Source organism: Bombina bombina, chromosome 1, assembly GCF_027579735.1.
Source record: "Bombina bombina isolate aBomBom1 chromosome 1, aBomBom1.pri, whole genome shotgun sequence".
Taxonomy (NCBI): Eukaryota; Metazoa; Chordata; class Amphibia; order Anura; family Bombinatoridae; genus Bombina; species Bombina bombina.
Genome location: NC_069499.1, coordinates 1,015,617,354 through 1,015,641,646, shown reverse-complemented (window position 1 = coordinate 1,015,641,646; position 24,293 = coordinate 1,015,617,354). Strand labels below are relative to the sequence as shown.

The following is a 24,293-nucleotide window of genomic DNA, read 5'->3' as shown; positions in this document are numbered from 1 at the left end:
AGATTTCATTAGAGTGTGCAGCCAGAGATATTTTTATTTTTTTGTGACAAAATATGTAAAGGAAAGGATATTAATAAGACTAAACAAAAAAACAAATTTTTAAGGGAAGAACTTTACTTAAAGATAAAAACTCAACAAATCATAAAATACCAATATTTCATACAGTAAGTATTAGGGGCACTAAGATATTGCCTCCTTGTGCTGCTGAAGCTGACATCATGTTAAAAACTGTGTACAACATTTAGACTACCATCATGCCTTGCTCAAATTAAAGCACAATAGCAACTACAGCAATGGCAGTGTGTTAATTGAGTCCTAGTCTTTCAGACGGGCAAGGCCTCCCCACTGACTCCAGAGACTCCTGTCTGCACTCTCCCCCTTACTTCTGAGAGATTGAATGGAGAGGGGCTTGCAAGTATTTCGTTCCAAGTGGCCCTGGGTGATGGTGGTGCACTGGGAATATCACACGACTATGCTCGCAATCACCCACAACCCACATAGCATAAACTTAGCTCTTTCTCCCCTGTTACTGAGGAAGACGTTTCTGCACTTATACTGCGCTCTCACCTAACTACCTGTCCCCTTGACCCTATCCCCTCACAGCTACTCCCCTCCCTCTCTTCTACCCTTGCCCCTATACTCACACACATTTTCAACCTCTTCCTCAGCACCGGTATATTTCTCTCATCTCTGAAACATGCACTGATCACACCTATCCTAAAAAAACCTTCTCTTGATCCAACCTCCCCATCAAACTACCGCCCTATTTCCTTACTCCCTCTTGGCTCAAAGCTTCTCGAAAAGCTAGTATATGCACGCCTATCCAATTTTCTTACATTAAACTCCCTCCTTGACCCACTGCAATCTGGATTTCGTCCCCATCACTCCACAGAGACAGCAATCATTAAGGTTACCAACGACCTACTTACAGCAAAATCCAAAGCCCACTTCTCTCTGCTTATCCTCCTTATCTGTCCGCAGCCTTTGATACTGTTGACCACCCTCTTTTGCTCCAAACCCTCAAATCCTTCTGCATTTGTGACACAGCCCTCTCGTGGTTCTCTTCCTACCTGTCAAACCGTACCTTTTTTAGTGTAGCCTTCTCTGGGGCCTCCTCTGCCCCGTCACCACTTTCTGTCGGGATACGGCAAGGCTCTGTCCTCAGTCCCCTTCTCTTCTCAATCTACACGTCATTAGGTTTCCTAATAAAGTCCCACGGGTTCCAATATCATTTGTATGCTGACGACACCCAAATATACTTCTCTGCATCAGACCTATCTCCTTCCTTGCTAATCTGTGTCACTAACTGTCTCTCACATCTCTTCCTAGATCTTCTCTCACTACCTCAAGCTAAATTTCTCCAAAACTGAGCTCCTTATTTCTCCACACTTCTTTTAAAATCTCCACCCCCCAATCTCTCTAACTGTCGAACTCCATTACCCCTACCCTGCATGCCCGATGTCTTGGGGTCACATTTGACTCAGATCTTTCTTTCACTCCTCACATTTAGTTCTTGGCTAAATCTTGCCGCTTCCACCTTAAAAACATCTCTAAAATGAGACGTTTCCTTACACAAGACACAACTAAGATTTTAATCCATTCTCTCATCCTTTCCCGCCTCGATTACTGCAACTCTGTCCTCTCTAGCTGCCGCCTAGCTCCTTTACAATCCATAATGAATGCCTCTGCCAGGCTCATCTTCCTTACACGTCACTTTTCATCTGCTGCACCTCTCTGCCAATCCCTTCACTGGCTTTCTCTAGGATTAAACACAAAATTCTCACTATGACATACAAAGCCCTCAACTGCACTGCTCCCCCCTATATCTCAGACCTTGTCTCCAGATAATCTCCCTCCCGTCCCCTTCGCTCTGCTCATGACCTCCTAATCTCCTCCTCTCTTGTTACCTCCTAAAGGCTGTGACACACTGCAAGCGATGCGGCGCGAGGCGATGCAGCTGCTTCGCACCGCGTCGCATCACTTCTAAAGTTCAATTATTTCATCTCTGAGTGCTCAGCTACGCGACCTGACGCAGCAGAGTGCTCAGAGATGAAAAGGCAGGACACACTGAGCGCGCACAGCTGCATCTACACGCTGCGCACCGCTCCGCTTGCAGTGTGTCACAGCCTTTACACTCCCGTTTACAGGATTTCTCCAGACTGGCTCCCATCTTGTGGAACTCTGCCTCGCTCCACAAGACTCTCCCATAGCTTTGAAAGCTTCAGACGCTCCCAAAAGACTCTACTGTTCAGGGATGCAACCTACACTAACCTTTCTTTATACCAGTTCCTCTCCTCCATTGCTATCCCCTTGAACCCCCTTAGCATGTAAGTCTAAGAGTCCAGCTGTTTGTAGATCACCTTTTTAAGATCTGACTACAACAGTGCGACTCTTGGCAGGGCCCTCTACCTGTTTGATCCTTATAAATATTTTGTTGTACTCCGCCTATGTTTATAGTGCTGCGTAATCTGTTGGCACTCTACAAATAACCGATAATAATATGTAATTCAGCTTAGTCCAGTGTCAACTGCACACCTTGTGCGCACGCCTATGTCTAGTTCCATTTAAGTTAATCTGCATATTTTTACTTCCAAATTGTAGAACCGTACAATTACCAATATTAAATCTCATTTTCCATTTACAAGCCCATTCCTCCACTTTTTTTTGTAAAATCCATTACAAATCAATTGCATCCTGCACAGACCTTATCACTTTACACAACTTTGCATAAATGTGGCTATTTAAAGGGATACTAAACCCAAATGTTTTCTTTCATGATTCGGAAAGAGCATGCAACTTTCTTATTTACTCCTATTACAAATTTTCCTTTGTTCTCTTGGTATCTCTATTTAAAAAAGCAGGAATGAAAGCTTTGGAGTCGACCCATTTTAGGTTCAGCATTGGGTTGCACTTGCTGATTGGATGGCTAAATGTAGCCACCAATCAGCAAGCCCTATCCAGGGTTCTGAACCAAAAATGGGCTGGCTCCAAAGCTTTCAGTCCTGCTTTTTCAAATAAAGATGCCAAGAGAACAAAGAAAAATTTGTAATAGGAGTAAATTAGAAAGTTGCTTAAAATTGCATGCTCTTTCCGAATCATGAAAGAAAAAAATAATAATTTTGGGGGCGTGTCTCTGGGCATCACCTTAAATGGTTGCAATATCGGTAGCTCTGAGTAGATCACGGATAATCTGCCACTTATCAGTGAAATACATGGTCATCTAACTATTTCCTTTGGATATCTACAGTCTGCAAAACATGCTGATTCCTATGATATACTAATATTGAGAACTACCTCAGCTCACCGATCCGGAACGTTGAGGCCTAAGGCAGACTCTTCAGTGAGAGGCGCTCAACACCCCCCCCAGTATTTTGTATGCCGGGTATATAGTGCTTTGACACTGCTACTAAGATAAAGCAACTATGGAGAAGCAAATACTTCAAGAACTGGAGAACCTGCTCTCACAACATCTTGCCCAATTTGAGGAAAACCTCTCTAAATTTATGCAATCGATCACCCACAAGGTCTCATACAACCTACCTAACGAAACAGCTCAGATGAGCGACATGGTAAGAGTTGCAGATAACATACATTCTGACCCCCTAAGTGAGTCTCTACTAGGGACAGACTCTGATGATTCACTGCAGTCCGGCAGATGGGAAACAACAAAAGGTTACTGCCCACTGCATGTCGAGACCGGAATGATTACTACAGTCTACTACCGGACCTCCACACAGCCTGCTACAGCTGTGGAAGACATGCAGACCGGGGGCCAATATGATACAAGGGTGTATAACACTGGCCAGCTGTGTATGCCCCCTATCGGCTTACCCTTGTGCATTCAGCCTGAACACCCGCTGGACACTGCAAGATTGACACAAGCAGCTCCCGGGAGACTTCCTGCAGACATGCTGGCTATAAGTGAGAAACAATCTGTTGATTCCTTGCCCGCCCTCTATATATGCGAGGGAGTCACTATCCAACTTTTGCCCCTGCTTACAGACGAAACAACCAGCTTTTGAGAACAGAATATGTTGTACCTGCGGCACGGGACAATCTCGCAGTACGTAGTCCAGCTTGGCATGGGAGATCATGTCTTTACCTTACTTACTGATGACCTCCTAACTGAAGGTAAAGCACAAGAGGAACACGATTCGGCTTGGTGGTATATGTTTCAACTCCCCAAACCCGGCAATGAGACTGGGACACAAACTTTGCTCGTTACCTTACCTTTACACTTGCTCTATGGACACTGGTTTGGGATCCACCCGATCAGAATAGTGGGGTCGGCTAGCCAGCACTCCTACTGTCTGGTCGTGATGGGCTACATAGAACAGTGCTAAATGTCAAGATCTCTCACTTTTCACTTGCAGTCTGGTCTCATAATACTTACATTCCATAAGAAATATGTGTATCAAATACCGCTAATAATTTATTTTCTTAACAGAATTTGCCTTTTGATAATACATAAGGGTCTGTATTTTCTACTGCCATATAATGCTATACAGATAACCCATAAGCTGTACTAACATATATTGGACTATATGAGAGCCATCCACTGGGGATATAAATAAGTCTAGTTTTGTATACATTTGATGTTCTGCACATGAAGCTTTCCTCTGTCGCACTTGCACTCAGCTCTTCTTTGAGTTTAATATTTTGGACACCTCAATGACAACTCATTAGCTCGAAGCTTGAGTCCCTGCTACTACACACATAGAGAGATGTTTGTTTCTTTACTCCCTTTTAGTACAGCATATTCACACTTTAGCTCGTATAACAATGTTTACTGCCCATACTTAAATAGTGGTGTGTATATCTGTACATTGGACTGACTTCCATGCACAGGTTTACCCTAAATTGCAAGGCGTGTACAAATCCTTATAATTAAGACCTCCAGCATACATCAATGCTTTAGAAAGAGGAAGTCTAGCCTTGCTGCTTTTGTACTATTTAACAGCATTGCCTTTGCAATTTAATGACTTTGGTCCATTCTTAACATTTTTAATACTAGGCAGCTATAATAATATCTCCCAGATCGAGATCACCCATATCTTTTCATGAATAGGAGTGTATAATTTTTGCAAATGCAAAATTCTGCCCTAATTGTTTGGAACCCTTTATAAACTAACCCTAATAGATGTCAGAGTCATACTTCACCAAGTAATTTTCTTTATACCACACAGTTCTCCTCTCACACTTTAGTTCCTTATCCATAGTTCTGCTCTTACAGTGTATACCCACCTATAACAGTTCCTAACTGTTAGTATGTTGTATCTAAGATCCAAATGCAACCTTTTTTAGATCTATACATAACCTTGTCATACAATCTGGTCCAAAAGTGACCCTATATAAATATGATCCTTCTGTTGTATTCTCTGTTAGCGAGATTTGAGGTCCACAAGTGGCCCAATTTGTTTTGAGAAGGCTAAAAAAAGAGGGTTCAAGGTTGCTATTCTATAATTTATACTTAGGGTGCTATTTAGATAATAGGGTGCTATTTAGATAATCATCGGTATTACTAAATTTTATATTCTCATGTATTGACTGAGAACATTGGCTTGTACCTTATTTTATTGTCATGGAGAATGCTGATGGTATTTTTTTCTGTTTTGTCCCAATATGTATTTAATGTGCCTATTTTTGTACACATCTTGAACTCTCAAAAATTATTTAAAAAAAATAAAATGAATTTCATGTTCCTTTTAATCCTTTCTCCAAGTTATTGATAAATAAATATTAAAAAGAACAGGGCTCAATACTAATCCTTGGGGATCCGACTAATTACATTTGTGCAATCTGAGTATGATCCATTTTACTACAAAATGTTGCTCCCTGTCTTTTATTCAGTTATTTATCCATGAGAAAACAAAATTTTCAGCTTTTCTCAGCCACTTAAAGGGACAGTCTAGTATAAATTAAACTTTCATTATTCAGATAGGACTTTTAATTGACTTTCCAATTTACTTTTATCATCAAATTTGCTTTTTTCTCTTGGTATTCTTAGTTTAAACTAAACATAGGTAGGCTCTTATGCTGATTTCTAAGCCTTTGAGGGCTGCCTCTTATCACATGCTTTTTAAATCTCTTTTCAACACAAGAGACAGAAAGTACACGTGGGCCATATAGATAACACTGTGTTCAGGCACAGGGGGTTATTTAAGATTTAGCAAAAAACAATGCTAAATTTAAGACAATAGATAATAAACAGTCACAGTCATGTGATCTCAGGGGACTGGAAGAAGGTTCTTAGATACAAGGTAATCACAGAGGTAAAAAGTATATTAATATAACTGTGTTGTTTATGCAAAACTGTGGAATGGGTAATACAGGGATTATCTATCTTTTAAAACAATAAAACTTACTGTTAGATACTGTATTCTTAAAAATTGGAAGGCCAGGCGGATGCCGGGATTAACTGTGATGTTTAGAGTTTTGCAAGATCAAATTGTTTTTGAGTCATTTCATCTTTATGACGTATCTGAGAGCAGGATTAAGAAGTTTCTATTGAAGTGGTCCATATCCCTTGCAAAAAAGCATACTTTCCCCCTTTCTTTCCTCGGTGAGTTTTGCGGAATTAACGCTACTTAATGTTTTTCCACATACGTGGATTGAGGGCTCTGCGATGACACATTAGTTTATAGCTTTTGGGGGGGACGGGGTGGGGCGGTGGGCGGGGGTGGGACTGGGGGAGAGAGAATTTCCAAATTTTAAATTTTTTATTTATTCTTTTATAATTTAATTTTTTTTTTTTTTTTTTTTTTTTTTCCCCTCTCTTTCCTCCCCCCTCTTCTCCCTGCTAGGTTTTTGTATAGGGTCGAGTATGGTTGGGGAGAGATGGATCTCACCTAACCTAAGATCCTTCAGTATAAGTCAATATCTGTGATTTAGTTTTGCGTTACGTTTTGCTTTTATTTTTATTATATCTTTGTTTTTAAGGTTTAAAATTTACTTTCGTTTTTCCTTTTTGTATGTAACTAAAATAGGAAATGTGAGGTTTATTTATGGAATTCTTGTTATTGGCATATTCATGATGTAACTGCCTTGCTATATATTTTTGCAACTTGTGTGCTAGGTTTTCTACTTGTTGATATATGTTGGCTGTATTCCATAATACCCGTTGTTCTGTTTGATTTTTAAACCTCAATAAAAAATTATCAAAAAAAAAAAAAAAAAACAATAACAATTCTATGGTAAACTGTCCCTTTAATTCTTGATGAGTAAGCTCTCACATGGCACTGATTTGCAAAATCCAGGTAAATCACATCAATGAATTCACCTTTATATTCTTGCTTGCCTCCTCATATAATCTAATTTTAGATTAGCTTGACATGAACTATTTCTTATAAAACCATGTTGATTTGAACTCATACTCTTGTTTTCACAAATATAATCTTGAATATAGTATCTTCCCCACTAATGATGTCAGTCTTGCTGGCCTATAGCTTCCTCAATCAGATCCTTTTTTTTCTCTCTTTAAAAGATGGCACTACAACAGCTTTACACCAGACCTGGGGTACTACGAGTGAGGATAATAAGTATTGAAAAAATTAAGAGTAGAAGAGGTTTGGCTATGATAGTACTAAGTTCACTTAAAACTATTGTTTTTTTTTCTCTATCATCTAGAGATAACACATTTATAGGTATGGGGTTGTATGTTCTAGTTTGTTACAATGTCTCTTACACTGGTTCACTGAAGAAAAGTAATAGTTTAGTGCCTCCACCTTCCCCATGTTACTGTTAATCATGCTGCCCTTCTCACATTTTAATGTACCTATATTTTCATTTTTAGATTTTGGCCATTTATATACTTAAACCTTTTAGGGTTTGTCTTAGAATCTTTTGTAATTTTTTATTTTGGTTAATCTGATTGCCCTTTTGCATGCATTGATATATTTCTTTTTATATTTGGAATGATTAGTTTGTAAAAAAAAATCTTAAAATCATTTAAAGGGACAGTCTAGTCAAAAATAATTTTTCATGATTCAAATTTTAAATAACTTTCCAATTTACTTTTATCATCAATTTTTGTTTTGTTCTCTTGGCATTCTTAGTTGAAAGCTAAACCTAGGTAGGCTCATATGTTAATTTCTTAGCCCGCTGAATGCAGTATGACAGTTTTTCACAACTAGAGGGCGTAAGTTCATGTGTGCCACATAGATAACATTGTGCTCACGCCCGGGGAGTTGCCTAGGAGTCAGCACTGATTGGCTAAAATGTAAGTCTATCAAAAGAACTGAAATAAGGGTGCAGTATGCAGAGGCTTTAGATACAAGGTAATCACAAAGGTAAAAAGTTTATTATTTTAACTGTTTATGTAAAACTGGGAAATGGGTAATAAAGGGATTATCTATAGTTTTAAACAATAAAAAATTCTGGTCTGGACTGTCCCTTTTTTAAATGCCCTACATTTTTTTTTTCTAATTTCTCTTAACACATTTGTATCTAGTCACATTGGCTTTGATTTATTTCTTTTACTTTTTTAACCATGTGTTCGGTATATTTATTTAACAAAGTTTTAAATGTTCTCCATTTATCCTCCCATGTTGTTTTTTTTTTTTTTTTTTTTTTTTAGAATAATTTGCCTCAATTTATGCTATTTAACAATTTCCTTATATCATTGAAATCTGCTCTTTATTTTAATTTTCTAATTAAAAGTCTTGGTTGAACCCTTGTGACACTGCTTATGGAAAGTGATTTTAAACGTGAGCATTTTTTGATTACTGTTACATAAATGTTGTTTGACTTCTATGTTTTGATATTATTTGTGTATTATTTCAAGCACTAAATCCAGTATAGCTTTTTCTAATTTAATCCTATTTTGACTGAAGCAAACCACTTTGATGGTATATTCATTTATTACAAGATTCCACAAAAGCCTTAATTACAAAGTGTTTTATGACCCTTACAGTTATCTCTTATTGTATTCAAAGTGGAACCATACTATGTTTTATTATTTACCTTTCTGACCATTTTTGTCTATTAAATTGATACTCTATTTCATTATCTATTGACAAGGACACAATTCAATATTTCTTTGCAGTTTTCACTATATCGTTTTTTTTTCTACTTTTCTTTACAGCTCTCCAGAAGTGGCGTTGTCCATATTATTATGAGCAAAATGTGCATAAGATGCAGCTGCCATTTTCAGCTAAGCTCCTGGGCAGCTCACTGACCTCTGAGGAGAAGCAGGAGCGCAGACAGCAGCAGCTGAGGCGCCTGCAGGAATTAAATGCTCGGCGCAGAGAGGAAAAGCTGCAGCAGGACCAGGAGAAGTTGGACAGGCTCCTTTATGTACAGGTTACTTGGACCTTGACATACATTTATCTAGAGCTGCACTCATATTGAAACAACATTTATGGAGAAAATTAGTTTTTTACGATTTCCCTGTTTGTTTGTTTTTTGTTAATGGTTCAACCAGTTTTACCTATAAAATTATATTGCAACTTTCTGTTGACTTAAGTTCTGGGATCAGTACTAAAATCTTGATTACATTTTAGTTTGCTGCTACTGATAACGAAAAAATCTTAATAGACCTTAGTGACTGTTGAGTGAATGAGTGCCCAGGTTTAAAAAAAATATTATTAAAAACAGGGGCACTTTTATTCATTAAACTTTACATTTCAGCGTTTTTTTTGTTTTTTTCTAAATACTTTTTTCCTTAGGAAACCCAGACCAGCGATACTCTGCCCGCAGCTCCTCTGTAGTTACCACAGTAATAACGAAACCGGCTTACTCCAATCGTTGCGTGGCCTCACGAGATGGATGCTCCAGAGTGCACGTCATGATTAGAGGAAGCCTGTTTCGTCATTCCTGATGTTAGTACAGATGAGCTGCAGGCGGAGGATCGCCGGTCTGGGTTTCCTAAAGTAAAAGGTAAGTATTTAAAAAGCATGCTGCAATGTAAAGTTTAATGAATGAAAGTGCCCCTGTTTTTAATAGTAGTTTCATTCAACTTTACATTCACTTTAAGTTTACAACTGGACAAAGTATTTTTTCTCTTTAGTGACTGTTGTATTGATCTATGAATCTTTCAGTTCTGATAGCCTTCATCCCTCTGTCTAGAAGTATTATTTGAAAACCTCCAGAAACATGTCTGTTTTTCATACGCTTCAATAGTTCATTCTAATTGTAACTATAATCCAACTGAATATATGTTACTCTCTGGGGTATTAATATTATACAAACATAAAAAAAGCTGTCACCTACAGATATGCTGAATTGGTTTACACTGCCCATTGAGAACGGTGTATGTGAGATTAAACATTATTATACCCCCAATAAACGTTTAAAAAAAATAGGTCTAATGAATTAAATCTTGTGGGTTAGTCATTGTATTACCTCAATCGTCAAGTAATCTCCCACTGGATACTGAGCCCTACTATTGAGATAGCTATGGAATTCTGTAATATATTACAATATTGCTATGTTATCCAGTTCATAGACACATAATGACTCAATATATAATTTGAGAAAGCATTGATCACTTTATGTAACTATGTATAAAGTAATGTTATCACTGTGCTACACAGCATATGTGTTCAGTGTGTAACTGTGTATTAAGCAATCTTGAAATATATTATTTTAAAAATTGAACACTTTGTGGGACTATGTTTGTAGTGATAAAAAGTTAATGCTGTGCTCCGCAATATTATATTCAGCGTTTTACAATATATTAAACATTCATCTGTTTTGAATAACTGTTATGATGCCACAGTACAATGGCCTCAAAATGTTTAATGGATCACTTAGTTGTGTGGCACCAATGCCCGATCTATCTTATGTTGTAGTATATAGCAGTAAAGTTAATAATGGAACCTCTGAAGTAAAGTTATAGGTGATAATTGTTGGCTGAGTGCAGCATGGAGAACTGGTTATATTATTTGTGTGCTTATGGACCTTCTTTATATAGTAGTGGGTTGGCATTCTGATCTTTTAGAGTAATCCGGTTCCTCTCCTTTTTTTTTTTTTGCATTACTGACCCTAGCTTTCTGTATGCTTAACCCCTGAAAAGGATTAAACACATTGGTAAAGTCTCACTTTACAGCTCATGAGCAGGAAACTACCAGGGAGACAGTGAGTGACAGTTGTATGACCGGCCAATTAATGGCCAGTGTCCCTTTTTAAGTATAGAGCTTGTGTGTAGGATGGGCAGTTAGTTTTCTAGTTTTGAATTGCATGTATTTGTATTAGGGAGAGAATGGAGTTTGATTCAAATTTCAGGTAAGAGACGGTTGAAACTAGAATAGAATGGAGTATCAATTTTTTTTTTTTTTTGGCCTCTTAAAAATAAACAATGATACAGATTAATGAGACACAAAAATGATAATTAACCTATTGGTGAACACAGTTCTTAGTAGAGAATAACATACTAACTAATATCTTCCTCACCATTTCCCAATTTTTTAACACGGTGATCCAATTCACAGGTGTACATCTGTAGCCCTGTATGCTTTAACCCTCTCATTGTAACCTCTACAGGAGTTGCTTGAAGATGGTCAGGTGGATCAGTTCCACAAGGCCCTGATGGAACTGAACATGGACTCTGCAGAGGAGCTGCAGTCATATATCCATAAGCTGAGTGCTGCCATAGAGCAGGGGAGGCAGCGAGTACTGGCTGAGGCTATTGACAGCAAGCCACTGGTTAGTAAGAGAAATATCACATTACTTTATGGACTCTACTTGGACTAGACTTGATGTGAAATTTTCTCTTTGCACTCTTAGTCATGGTTGAGAAGATCTTTTTGTAGCTCATAAGTTGTTCTCTTGTAGACCCCAGAAATGTTTGGCGTAGAGCAGGATGAAATGGAAGGGATTTCAGAAATGGATCCTTTGTACCCTGAAGAACAAATTGAAACTGATAAGAACACACCGAATGTACAGGTATCATATTAAAATCTGTAAGGGTAAAATAAATGGGGGGTTTTAGGTGCTGATGTGATTTGGATTACAAAATGTATACCAGATTCAGTAATGAAATGTGTTGGTCATGTGTGCGTAACTAGTTTTAAAAAAAATTATAGGTTGTGTAACTGTATTTTTGTATAGCTTACTTTGCTATCAAATAAATTAGTACTACACATTATGTTGTTACTATATAAATGAATGAGGACAGTTAATTTAATATGAATGAAGTGAAGCTTATCCCTTACATCATTTTTAAGGGATAAATGATACACAGGAAAATCATGCAATTACTTGTGTATTCACAAGAAAAGTCATACATGTACATCTGTACTGTTTTACCATGTTCTGCCTCTGCCATTAATGAGAAGGGAGGCAAAGAAAAGCAAATATGATGACTTCAAAATAAGTGAAAGAATATTGCTCAGTGTTTGTGGGAATATTGTTTGTTTATAGTTTAGTAGTGCACTGCAAGTCATGTGTAGTGTTTCGTACGGATCTTGCCTTATTATTGTTACTCTCCTTTCCAGGCTATGTTTAATATTGCAGAATACCACCAGATGTATTTGGGCACAGAAAGAATACGGGTACCAGAGATCTTGTTCCAGCCGTCTCTGATTGGAGAGGACCAAGCCGGCCTAGCAGAGACTATACATTATATTTTAGAAAGGCAAGTACATGCTGAAATAGATATGTTTCCTCTCTAATTTTTATCTTACAAAGTTGAAAATATCTTTCGCTTTAAAAAAGTGTAAAATATTTTTAGTTTTTCTTATATGATCAATAATATAAGTGGGGTAGTGATATGTACATCGTGTGTACATGGATATGTTACCTGTATTCCATTTAAATAAAGCATTTTATTATGTGGTTACGCATGCAAAAATATAATTTACAGCACAAGAGGGATTTACTAAAATTGGGATTTGTACAGGTGTAATTTGACAAAATCTCCATTTTATAGGTACCCACTAGATGCCCAACAACAGCTAGTACAAAATGTCTTTCTAACAGGAGGCAATGTCATGTACCCAGGAATGCAGGGCAGGATGGAACGAGAACTGTTACAGATGAGGCCTTTCCAATCCAGCTTTCAGGTATGTGTGCCCAATGACTGGCTGCGGACTCCTCAGAGGTTTCAGTTTCTTTATCAGTGTAACTTTTAGACTCTGACAAGTGTTCTCTACTGGATGATTTTTATTTGAAACATCAAGCACTTTTCTTTGGAAGTACAGAGAAGATGGCGGCACTCAGTTTGGATGTAATTTTTGTTTGGCATCCATTGTTACTTGGGATTTATGAGCCTCATTCCCAACCATGTTTCTGTGCTTTATTTAATAACTATAGAGCTTGCCGTTAATTGTCCCCCAGCAGTGTTAGGGGTTGTCTTCCCTCTGTTGAAAGGGGCAATAATCTCAAAATTAAATCCCACAGAAAATATTATAATTTAGTAATTTTGTCAAGTACTTTTTCTGCAATTCACCTCTGAAAATATTGTGGCCCCCCCCCCCCCCCCCATAAGATACTGGAGTGCTTGATTAATTTACATCTGTCTTTTTTGCCATAGCAAAGCTAATAAAATAAACAAACTCTAGGGTTTCCAATAGTTGTATTCCTGGACTGCAATGATATTAGAATACAAATTGTAGTATTAAAGTGAGTTTGGAATACTTATTTCTTTCTATTGACATGGTGAGTCCACAGATCATCAATTACGGTTAGGAATATCACTCCTGGCCATGAGGAGGAGGCAAAGAGCACCACACCAGAGCTGTTAAAGGGACACTGAACCCAAATTTTTTCTTTTGTGATTTAGATAGAGCATGACATTTTAAGCAACATTTTAATTTACTCCTATTATCACATTCTCTTTATTCTCTTGGTATCTTTATTTGCAATGCAAGAATGTAAGTTTAGATGCTGGCCTATTTTTGGTGAACAACCTGGGTTGTCCTTGCTGATTGGTGGATAAATTCATCCACCAATAAAAAAGTGCTGTCCAGAGTACTGAACCGAGAAAAAAGCTTAGATGCTTTTTTCAAATAAAGATAGCAAGAGAACGAAGAAAAAATTATAATAGGAGTAAATTAGAAGTTGCTTAAAATGGCATGCTCTATCTGAATCACGAAAGAAAGAAATTTGGGTTCAGTGTCCCTTTTAAGTATCACTTCCCACAAACCCCAGTCATTCTCTTTGCCTTCAGTGCAAGGAGGAGGTGAAATTGTGGTTTCTGACTTCAATCAAGATTGTATTATTTTGAAGGCCAGAGCAGGCTTGCTCTGATCTTTCCTCTCAAGATTGGGTCTAGCTGTACTCCACGTTAGTCTCTTCAGTAGGGCAGTGGTAGCTTTAAAGCAGTTAGGAAAACGCAGCAAGGCCCACCTTACAAGTTCCTAACACTCTGCTGCCTTAGTACAGAAAGCCAGAATAGGTTTATTTTGATCTTTCTTTTTTCTACAGGCTTATGTGGGGAGCAGCATCCCCTCACTCCAGGTAAGCTGTCCTGCCTGACGGTTAGATGCAAGTAAGTGCTGTTTATCTTCCAGGTTGAGAGTTTAAAAGAGGCGCTTTGGGGAATTCCTGCAATTTTTTATAGGGACATGCATATATCCTAGTTAGAATAGGATTTAAGGCAATGAGCAGGCACTTAATGTAACTTGGCAAGAGACTGTTTCCCTTTATTAGAGATGAAGGGGTTAATTGATTTTAGATGACAATCTGAGGGTGCTAGTTTTTTCTGTTTTATTCTTTTGTTAAGATTACTCTGCTGTGGATAATCCAGCAAAGAACAGAGCTATATCAGGTTAAACCCAGGTTTGAAGCTGTCTTAGGGTGCTGATGCCTGTTATGATTTCGGTCGCTATGCGATATTCTCTAATCTGTCCTGCTTAATGGAATTTGTGAGCGGGAGAGCAAGCTATTCGGTTTTTACCGATCTAGGTTAAGACTTTGGGCAGGCAATCTGTCTTTTATTTATATGTGTATTCAGATTTTTGGAGAGTGGGAGTTTGCGCGCCATTAGCGAGTGGCGCACTGTTCGGGAGAGCAAGCTAGTCGTTTTTTACCGATCTCACCTAAGGTCCATGGGCAGGCAATCTGACTTTTAGCTATGTATGTATGCAGAGACTGCTGGACAGAGAGCGGGAGTATGCGCGCCATTAAAAACCAGTAGCGCACTGTTTTTAATGGGAGGATAGCTGTAATTCCCAGGATAAATGGGCTCATTTTCTACTAGGACTGTCTTCGATCCTCATGGAGGGTAGTTGCTCCTTTACGGATCCTTTGATAAGAAGCTGGAGTTTTAATTGTTCATTTAGAGCAATGCCTTGTCTTATTAGACTTGCTGTACTAGCCCGCCAGCTTGGGTCTGAAATCTTTATGGATCATCTGAGAAGCCTACCTGTGGCTTAGTGGTACAGCATAGGCTTTATAGTTCTGCGGTTTCAAATGTTTCCTCCAAATCCACGCTTCTGCCTTTTTTTTCCTTTCAAGGATGGGACCTTGTTTGGACTTGATCTGGCAGAATTATTCCTTGGACCTTAAGGGTTTAAAGGGGTTTTTCTACTATTCATCTAGAGAGTAAAACTAAAGGAAAGTTTTCCTTTTCCTCTTTCTGCAGGGTCAGTCTTGTCCTTTCTCAGATTTTCTCCTAGGGGCAGATTTCTCCTTCTAAGGTATCTGCATTCTGGGTATGTTGAGAGACATTCCTTGAACTGGGTTCGGGACATTTCTCTCTGAAAGTTACAGTCGGGTTCTGAACTTCTAAGTACCGTCCATTCTCCTTTGGTATAGAGGTTCTGTTCATAAGAGCATAGACCTGAAGGATGTGTTTTACTGTTCCCATGAGTTGGAATCTTTTCAAGCTTCTGAGTTTTTCCATCCGAGAGACTCAAGGCTTTTTTCTCGAGATCTGGTCCATTTTACTTTCCCATGGATGGGAAATTATATGAATCGCCTAGTTCTATCTACTAGGGTGTTTTTTTTTGGGGACCTTTTATAGATTCTCTATCTAGTAAATCAATGATTTTTCCTGTTCTCCTCTCTCCTGTCCAGCCACCAGCAACTTCTAGTGCTCCAGTAGATGGTTAACTCTTACAAACAGTTGGGTGGGAGTTAAGATTTAGCTGCGGTTGAATTTGCCTCTCAGTAGTACATTGGTCCCATTTACATCATTCCCTTGGCTAATTTCCAAAATATGGAGAACTCTCGGATCTGTCTCAGTGAATAGATCTAGATCATCAACAAAGTCTTTTTTTTTTTTTGTGTGGTTTCTCAGGAGTATATGTCTCAGGGCGTGTGTTCTTGGAGACATTCCTGGGTGATGTGACCACTGGGGGTAGTTCTGGGATTCGTTAACGTTGCAGGGACCCTGGATCGGTAGGAGTCAGCTCCCATCATAAACATCTTGGAGTATAGAGCGATTTTCAAGTTCCACTCAGACAACTTATCCTCTGTGGCTTACCAACCACCAGGGAGGAATCCGGAATCCTTTGATTGTAAGAGGTGGTTCGGATCATTCTGTGGGAGGTGGCTCACAATTGTTGTCTATCTTCATCCACATCCCAGGGGTGACAATTGGGAGTGGTTTTCCTGAGAAGGCGGATTTTTCTTCCGGGGAGTGGGCACTCCATGCGGAAGTGTTCTCCAGTTTATCAACCAAATATGAGTTACCGGAAGGGAATCTGATGGCGTCTCGTCAGAACTCCAAGCTCCCATAGTACGGTTTGAGGTTGAGAGACCCTCAAGCCTTTCTGATAGATGCTCTGGCAGCTCCTTGGAACTTCAGGTTGTCATGTCTGTTTCCTCCATTTGCTCTCCTTCCATGAGTTATCGCTCGGATCAAGCAGGAGAGAGCATCAGTGATTCTTTTAGCTCCTGCATGGCCTCGCAGGATCGGGTAGACAGATCTAGTAGAATTGTCGTCCCTACATCCGTGGAGACTACCTCTCAGGAAGGACCTTCTGCTTCAGGGGTTCTTCCTTCTTCCGAATCTCTTTTTCTCTGAAGCTGACTGGAGATTGAACGCTTGTTTTCACTCAAGAGTGGTTTTTCCGAACCGGTTATTGAGACTATGGTTCAGGCTTGTAAGCCTGTTGCTAGAGGGATTACCATAAGATATGGAGTAATATATTTAATGGTGTGAAGGATATTCTTGGAGTAAGGTCAGGATGCCAAGGATTATATCCTTACTCCAGGATGGCCTTGAGAAGGGGTTATCTGTCAGTACCCTCAAGGGTCGGACTTCTGCTCCTTCCATTCTGCTACGCAAGCGTCTGACGGACATGCCGGATGTACAATCCTTTTGTCAGGCCCGGGTGAATCAGGCCTGTGTTAAAATCAGTTGCTCCACCTTGGAGTCTCAACCTTGTTCTTAAAGTTTACGACAGACTCCCTTTGAGCCTATGCGTTCCATAGATATTAAAGTTGAATGTAAATTTTGATGCTAAAGTGCCCGGTTTTTAAAAATTTTATTAAAAACGGGCACTTCATCAAAATTTACATTTCACTCGTGTTGTGAAGAAATACTTACCTTTTTAAACTTGACAGCAGCCCCAGCTTCCTTCGGTCGTCGCAAGACATTTCTGATGTCAGAAATGATAGATATGTCATCCTTAAATCTCAACTCCCCCCCCCCCCCCCCCCCCCCCCCCGGGGGGAATCAGTGTCTGATTAAACGCTGTGATTGGAGGAAGCCGGATTCCTCATTTAAGACCCAGGAAGAGACGGGTGGCGGAAGCTAGAGCTGCTGTGAAGATTAAAAGGTAAGTTGTTTTTTTGTTTGTTTGTTTTGTTTTGTTCTTTCACAACAGGAGTGAAATGTAAATTTTGATGAATTAAAGTGCCCCTGTTTTTGATCAAATTTTTAAAAACCGGGCACTTTAGCATCAAAATTTACATTCAATTTAAGTTTTGTTTCTTGCTGCTATTTCTTCTGCTCGGAGAGTTCTGAACTCTCAGCTTGCAGTGTGATTCTCCTTATCTTATAATTGATCAGATGAGGCAGTTTTCCATACCAAGTTTGGTTTCTTCCTAGGGTTGTTTTTGGACTGACATTTTAATCAGGAAATTGTTGTTCCTTCTCTCTGTCCTAATCCTTCTTCCCATAAGGAATGTTTATTACACAACTTAGACGTTGTGCGTGCTCTTAAGTTCTGTTTTCAGGCTGCATAGGACTTTCATCAGCCCTCTGCTTTGTTTGCTTTCTGGAAAACGTAAGGGTCAGAAAGCTCCTGCAACTTCTCTTCTCTCTGGTTGAGAAGTATTATTTGTTTGGCATATGAGACTGCTGGACAGCAGCCTCCTGAGAGATTTACAGCTCATTCCTTAAGGATGGTGTCTTCTTGGGCCTTCGAGAATGAGGCCTCTGTTGAACAGATCTGTAAGACTGCAACTTGATCTTCTTTGCTCACTTTTCGTGAATTCTATAGATTCTATATTTTTGCTTTCACTGAGGTTTCTTTTGGGAGAAAAGTTCTTCAGGCAGTAGTACCTTCTGTTTAGGTTACCTGTCTTGCCCTCCCATATCATCTGTGTCCTCTAGCTTGGGTATTGATTCCCAACAGTAATTGATGTGTCATTAGAAAGAAAACAAAAATTATGCTTACCTGATAAATTTATTTCTGAAACAGCGCTAGTCCGAGTGCTAAATGATCTCCTCATGTCAAGAGACAAAGGTGATTACTCCATTCTAATCCTCCTGAATCTCTCAGCTGCATTTGACACCATTGACCGTAGGATTCTAATAGAGCGCTTACAGCACATATGTAGTCTAGGAGGCACAGTCCTTAACTGGTTTAAATCTTTCCTCACTGGTAGATCACAGAGAGTAATATCAGGATCAAGCTCATCAGCACCAACAGAACTGGCCTATGGAGTTCCACAAGGATCCATCCTGTCTCACATGCTATTTGCAATTTACTTACTACCACTGAGGGACATCATTAACAACAGACATGGCCTAAGGTATCATTGTTACGCTGATGACACACAACTCTACTTCTCCTTTGCTCCAGATACTACAGACCCAGCATGCCGCATAAACCGTTGCTTAACAGACCTCATAGAATGGATGAATGCTAGCTGTCTCAAAGTGAACCTGGACAAAACAGAGTTACTCTTGGTGAGGGGACCCTGGGCATCAAAAATATCCCACGATCACCTAACTGGCCTGGAGCTTGGAGGCTCTGAACTTGTTAGTTCAGCAAAGGTACGAAATCTCGGAGTGCTGATTGACGCTGGACTATATTTTAAACAGCAGATTTCCTCTCTAATAAAATCTGCATACTTTCATCTGAAAAACATAGCCAGGATACAACATTAAATTCCTCCGGAAGATATGCCAACATTAATCCATGTATTTGTATCCTCTAGGCTAGATTACTGAGATGCACTCTACTTGGGCCTCCCAAAAAAAGAACTCCATCGCCTTCAAACGGTACAGAACGCAGCAGCCAGATTACTGAGCAATCAAACTCGCTCCTGCCACATAACGCCTGTTCTCCACTCCCTTCATTGGCTTCCAATTAAAAGGCGAACATATTTTAAAATTGGCCTGCTGACCTTTAAAGCCTTTAACAACCAAGGCCCACAGTACCTGAAAAGAGCTCCTGACACCCTACATCCCATCCCGTTCACTTAGGTCAGCCAAATCCCTCCTCTCAGTGCCAAGGATAAGGACAAACTCAGGCTCCAGAGCATTCGGCCATGCTGCCCCTACTTTCTGGATCTCTTTACCGTGCGCAATCAGAGAGGCACCGTCCTTACAGACTTTTTTTTTTTAAAAAAAAGCTAAAGACCCACCTCTTCCATCAGGCATCCAGTCCGCTTATCTGACCTTCAAAAACTCCTAACTTTTATGTCTTTATGTTGGTATATTTCTAAAGTGCTTTGAGTCTCAAAGGGAGAAAAGTGCTATCTAAATCGCACATTATTATTATTATTATTATTATTATTATTATTATTATTATTTTATTACTTGACACGGTGAGTCCACGGCCCTCCCTGTTTTTCAGACAGTTTTTTATATAAACCTCAGGCACCTCTGCACCTTGTATTATTTCCTTTCTCTCCTTTCCTTCGGTTGAATGACTAGGGTTCGTGGGAAGGGAAGTGATACTTAAAGTGAAGATAAATTTTTAACATTGCAAAATGATCTTTAGATTCCTTTTATATTGTACAATCCAGTCGCTATGTTTTTTTTTACTAAAAGTTTCTTTATATACTTTTAAAAGTAATTCTTATTTCTTCTGTTATGTGTGATCAGTCCACGGGTCATCATTACTTCTGGGATATAACTCCTCCCCAACAGGAAATGCAAGAGGATTCACCCAGCAGAGCTGCATATAGCTCCTCCCCTCTACGTCAGTCCCAGTCATTCTCTTGCACCCAACGACTAGATAGGATGTGTGAGAGGACTATGGTGATTATACTTAGTTTTTATGACTTCAATCAAAAGTTTGTTATTTTACAATAGCACCGGAGCGTGTTATTACTTCTCTGGCAGAGTTTGAGGAAGAATCTACCAGAGTTTTTTACTATGATTTTAACCGGAGTAGTTAAGATCATATTGCTGTTCTCGGCCATCTGAGGGAGGTAAAAGCTTCAGATCAGGGGACAGCGGGCAGATGAATCTGCATTGAGGTATGTAGCAGTTTTTATTTTCTGAATGGAATTGATGAGAAAATCCTGCCATACCGTTATAATGACATGTATGTATACACTTCAGTATTCTGGGGATGGTATTTCACCGGAACTACTCTGTTAAAAGTCACTAATCCTTTTAATAAGTATTTATCATGTTAAACGTTTTTGCTGGAATGTAGAATCGTTTGCATTTCTGAGGTACTGAGTGAATAAATATTTGGGCATTATTTTCCACTTGGCAGTTGTTTGGTTTTAATTGTGATAGTTTCGTTTCTCTTCACTGCTGTGTGTGAGGGGGAGGGGCCGTTTTTGGCGCTCTTTGCTACGCATCAAAAAATTCCAGTCAGTTACTCTTATATTTCCTGCATGATCCGGTTCATCTGACAGATCTCAGGGGTCTTCAAACTTCTTTGGAGGGAGGTAGATTCTCTCAGCAGAGCTGTGAGAATTTTATATTGACTGTGAATAAAAACGTTGCTCTGTAATTTTTATGTCAAATTTAATTATTGTTATTTTTCTAATGGGAACAAACCTTTGCTAAAAGTTGTGTTGTTTTAAAGTTTGAATGCTATAACTGTTTTTCAGTTCATTATTTCAACTGTCATTTAATCGTTTAGTACCTCTTTGAGGCACAGTACGTTTTTGCTAAAAAAGATTATAACCAAGTTGCAAGTTATATTGCTAGTGTGTTAAACATGTCTGACTCAGAGGAAGATATCTGTGTCATTTGTTCCAATGCCAAGGTGGAGCCCAATAGAAATTTATGTACTAACTGTATTGATGCTACTTTAAATAAAAGTCAATCTGTACAATTTGAACAAATTTCACCAAACAGCGAGGGGAGAGTTATGCCGACTAACTCGCCTCACGCGGCAGTACCTGCATCTCCCGCCCGGGAGGTGCGTGATATTATGGCGCCTAGTACATCTGGGCGGCCATTACAGATAACATTACAAGATATGGCTACTGTTATGACTGAAGTTTTGTCTAAATTACCAGAACTAAGAGGCAAGCGTGATCACTCTGGGGTGAGAACAGAGTGCGCTGACAATACTAGGGCCATGTCTGATACTGCGTCACAGCTTGCAGAGCATGAGGACGGAGAGCTTCATTCTGTAGGTGACGGTTCTGATCCAAACAGATTGGATTCAGATATTTCAAATTTTAAATTTAAATTGGAGAACCTCCGTGTATTACTAGGGGAGGTCTTAGCAGCTCTCAATGATTGTAACACCGTTGCAATACCAGAGAAACTGTGTAGGTTGGATAAATACTTGCGGTACCGGCGAGTACTGACGTTTTTCCTATACCTAAGAGACTAACTGAAATTGTTACTAAGGAGTGGGATAGACCCGGTGGGCCGTTCTCACCCCCTCCAATATTTAGAAAGATGTTTCCAATAGACACCACCACTCGGGACTTATGGCAAACGGTCCCTAAGGTGGAGGGAGCAGTTTCTACTTTAGCTAAGCGTACCACTATCCCGGTGGAGGATAGCTGTGCTTTTTCAGATCCAATGGATAAAAAATTAGAGGGTTACCTTAAGAAAATGTTTGTTCAACAAGGTTTTATATTGCAACCCCTTGCATGTATCGCGCCGATTACGGCTGCGGCAGCATTTTGGATTGAGTCTCTGGAAGAGAACCTTAGTTCATCTACGCTAGACGACATTACGGACAGGCTTAGAGTCCTTAAACTAGCTAATTCATTCATTTCGGAGGCCGTAGTACATTTAACCAAACTTACGGCTAAGAACTCAGGATTCGCCATACAGGCACGTAGGGCGCTGTGGCTAAAATCCTGGTCAGCTGATGTTACTTCTAAGTCCAAATTACTTAATATACCTTTCAAGGGGCAGTCTTTATTTGGGCCCGGTTTGAAAGAAATTATCGCTGACATTACAGGAGGTAAGGGCCACGCCCTACCTCAAGACAAAGCCAAAGCTAAGGCTAGACAGTCTAATTTTCGTCCCTTTCGGAATTTCAAAACAGGAGCAGCATCAACCTCCACTGCACCAAAACAGGAGGGAGCTGTTGCTCGTTACAGGCAAGGCTGGAAGCCTAACCAGTCCTGGAACAAGAGCAAGCAGGCCAGGAAACCTGCTGCTGCCCCAAAGACAGCATGAACCGAGAGCCCCCGATCCGGGACCGGATTTAGTGGGGGGCAGACTTTCTCTCTTCGCCCAGGCCTGGGCAAGAGATGTTCAGGATCCCTGGGCGCTAGAGATCATATCTCAGGGATACCTTCTAGACTTCAAATTATCTCCCCCAAGAGGGAGATTTCATCTGTCAAGGTTGTCAACAAACCAGATAAAGAAAGAAGCGTTTCTACGCTGTGTACAAGATCTGTTATTAATGGGAGTTATCCATCCGGTTCCGCGGTCGGAACAAGGACAAGGGTTCTACTCAAACCTGTTTGTGGTTCCCAAAAAAGAGGGAACTTTCAGGCCAATCTTAGATTTAAAGATTCTAAACAAATTCCTAAGAGTTCCATCGTTCAAAATGGAAACTATTCGGACAATCTTACCCATGATCCAAAAGGGTCAGTACATGACCACAGTGGATTTAAAAGATGCTTACCTTCACATACCGATTCACAAAGATCATCACCGGTATCTAAGGTTTGCCTTCTTAGACAGGCACTACCAGTTTGTAGCTCTTCCATTCGGATTGGCTACGGCTCCAAGAATCTTCACAAAGGTTCTGGGTGCCCTTCTGGCGGTACTAAGACCGCGAGGGATTTCGGTAGCTCCGTACCTAGACGACATTCTAATACAAGCTTCAAGCTTTCAAACTGCCAAGTCTCATACAGAGTTAGTTCTGGCATTTCTAAGGTCGCATGGATGGAAAGTGAACGAAAAGAAGAGTTCTCTTTTTCCTCTCACAAGAGTTCCATTCTTGGGGACTCTTATAGATTCTGTAGAAATGAAGATTTACCTGACAGAAGACAGGTTAACAAAGCTTCAAAATGCATGCCGTGTCCTTCATTCCATTCAACACCCGTCAGTAGCTCAATGCATGGAGGTGATCGGCTTAATGGTAGCGGCAATGGACATAGTACCTTTTGCACGCCTACACCTCAGACCGCTGCAATTGTGCATGCTAAGTCAGTGGAATGGGGATTACTCAGATTTGTCCCCTACTCTGAATCTGAATCAAGAGACCAGAAATTCTCTTCTATGGTGGCTTTATCGGCCACACCTGTCCAGGGGGATGCCATTCAGCAGGCCAGACTGGACAATTGTAACAACAGACGCCAGCCTACTAGGTTGGGGCGCTGTCTGGAATTCTCTGAAGGCTCAGGGACTATGGAATCAGGAGGAGAGTCTCCTTCCAATAAACATCCTGGAATTGAGAGCAGTTCTCAATGCCCTTCTGGCTTGGCCCCAATTAACAACTCGGGGGTTCATCAGGTTTCAGTCGGACAACATCACGACTGTAGCTTACATCAACCATCAGGGAGGGACAAGAAGCTCCCTAGCAATGATGGAAGTATCAAAGATAATTCGCTGGGCAGAGTCTCACTCTTGCCACCTGTCAGCAATCCACATCCCGGGAGTGGAGAACTGGGAGGCGGATTTCTTGAGTCTCCAGACTTTTCATCCGGGGGAGTGGGAACTTCATCCGGAGGTCTTTGCCCAAATACTTCGACGTTGGGGCAAACCAGAGATAGATCTCATGGCGTCTCGCCAGAACGCCAAACTTCCTCTCTACGGGTCCAGATCCAGGGATCCGGGAGCGGTTCTG

The 24,293-nt window shown here is 40.0% G+C and overlaps 1 protein-coding gene across 1 annotated transcript in view; it reads left to right on the top strand.

Annotated features, from left to right (window-relative positions):
- Positions 1-24,293, top strand: part of ACTR5 (actin related protein 5) — a 49,033-nt gene that overhangs the window by 5,424 nt on the left and 19,316 nt on the right. Inside the window, exons 4-8 of the mRNA XM_053715426.1 lie at positions 9,083-9,300; positions 11,482-11,643; positions 11,773-11,883; positions 12,435-12,574; positions 12,869-13,001. Of these exons, the coding sequence (XP_053571401.1) occupies positions 9,083-9,300; positions 11,482-11,643; positions 11,773-11,883; positions 12,435-12,574; positions 12,869-13,001 (764 nt within the window). The remainder of the gene's footprint in view (positions 1-9,082; positions 9,301-11,481; positions 11,644-11,772; positions 11,884-12,434; positions 12,575-12,868; positions 13,002-24,293) is intronic.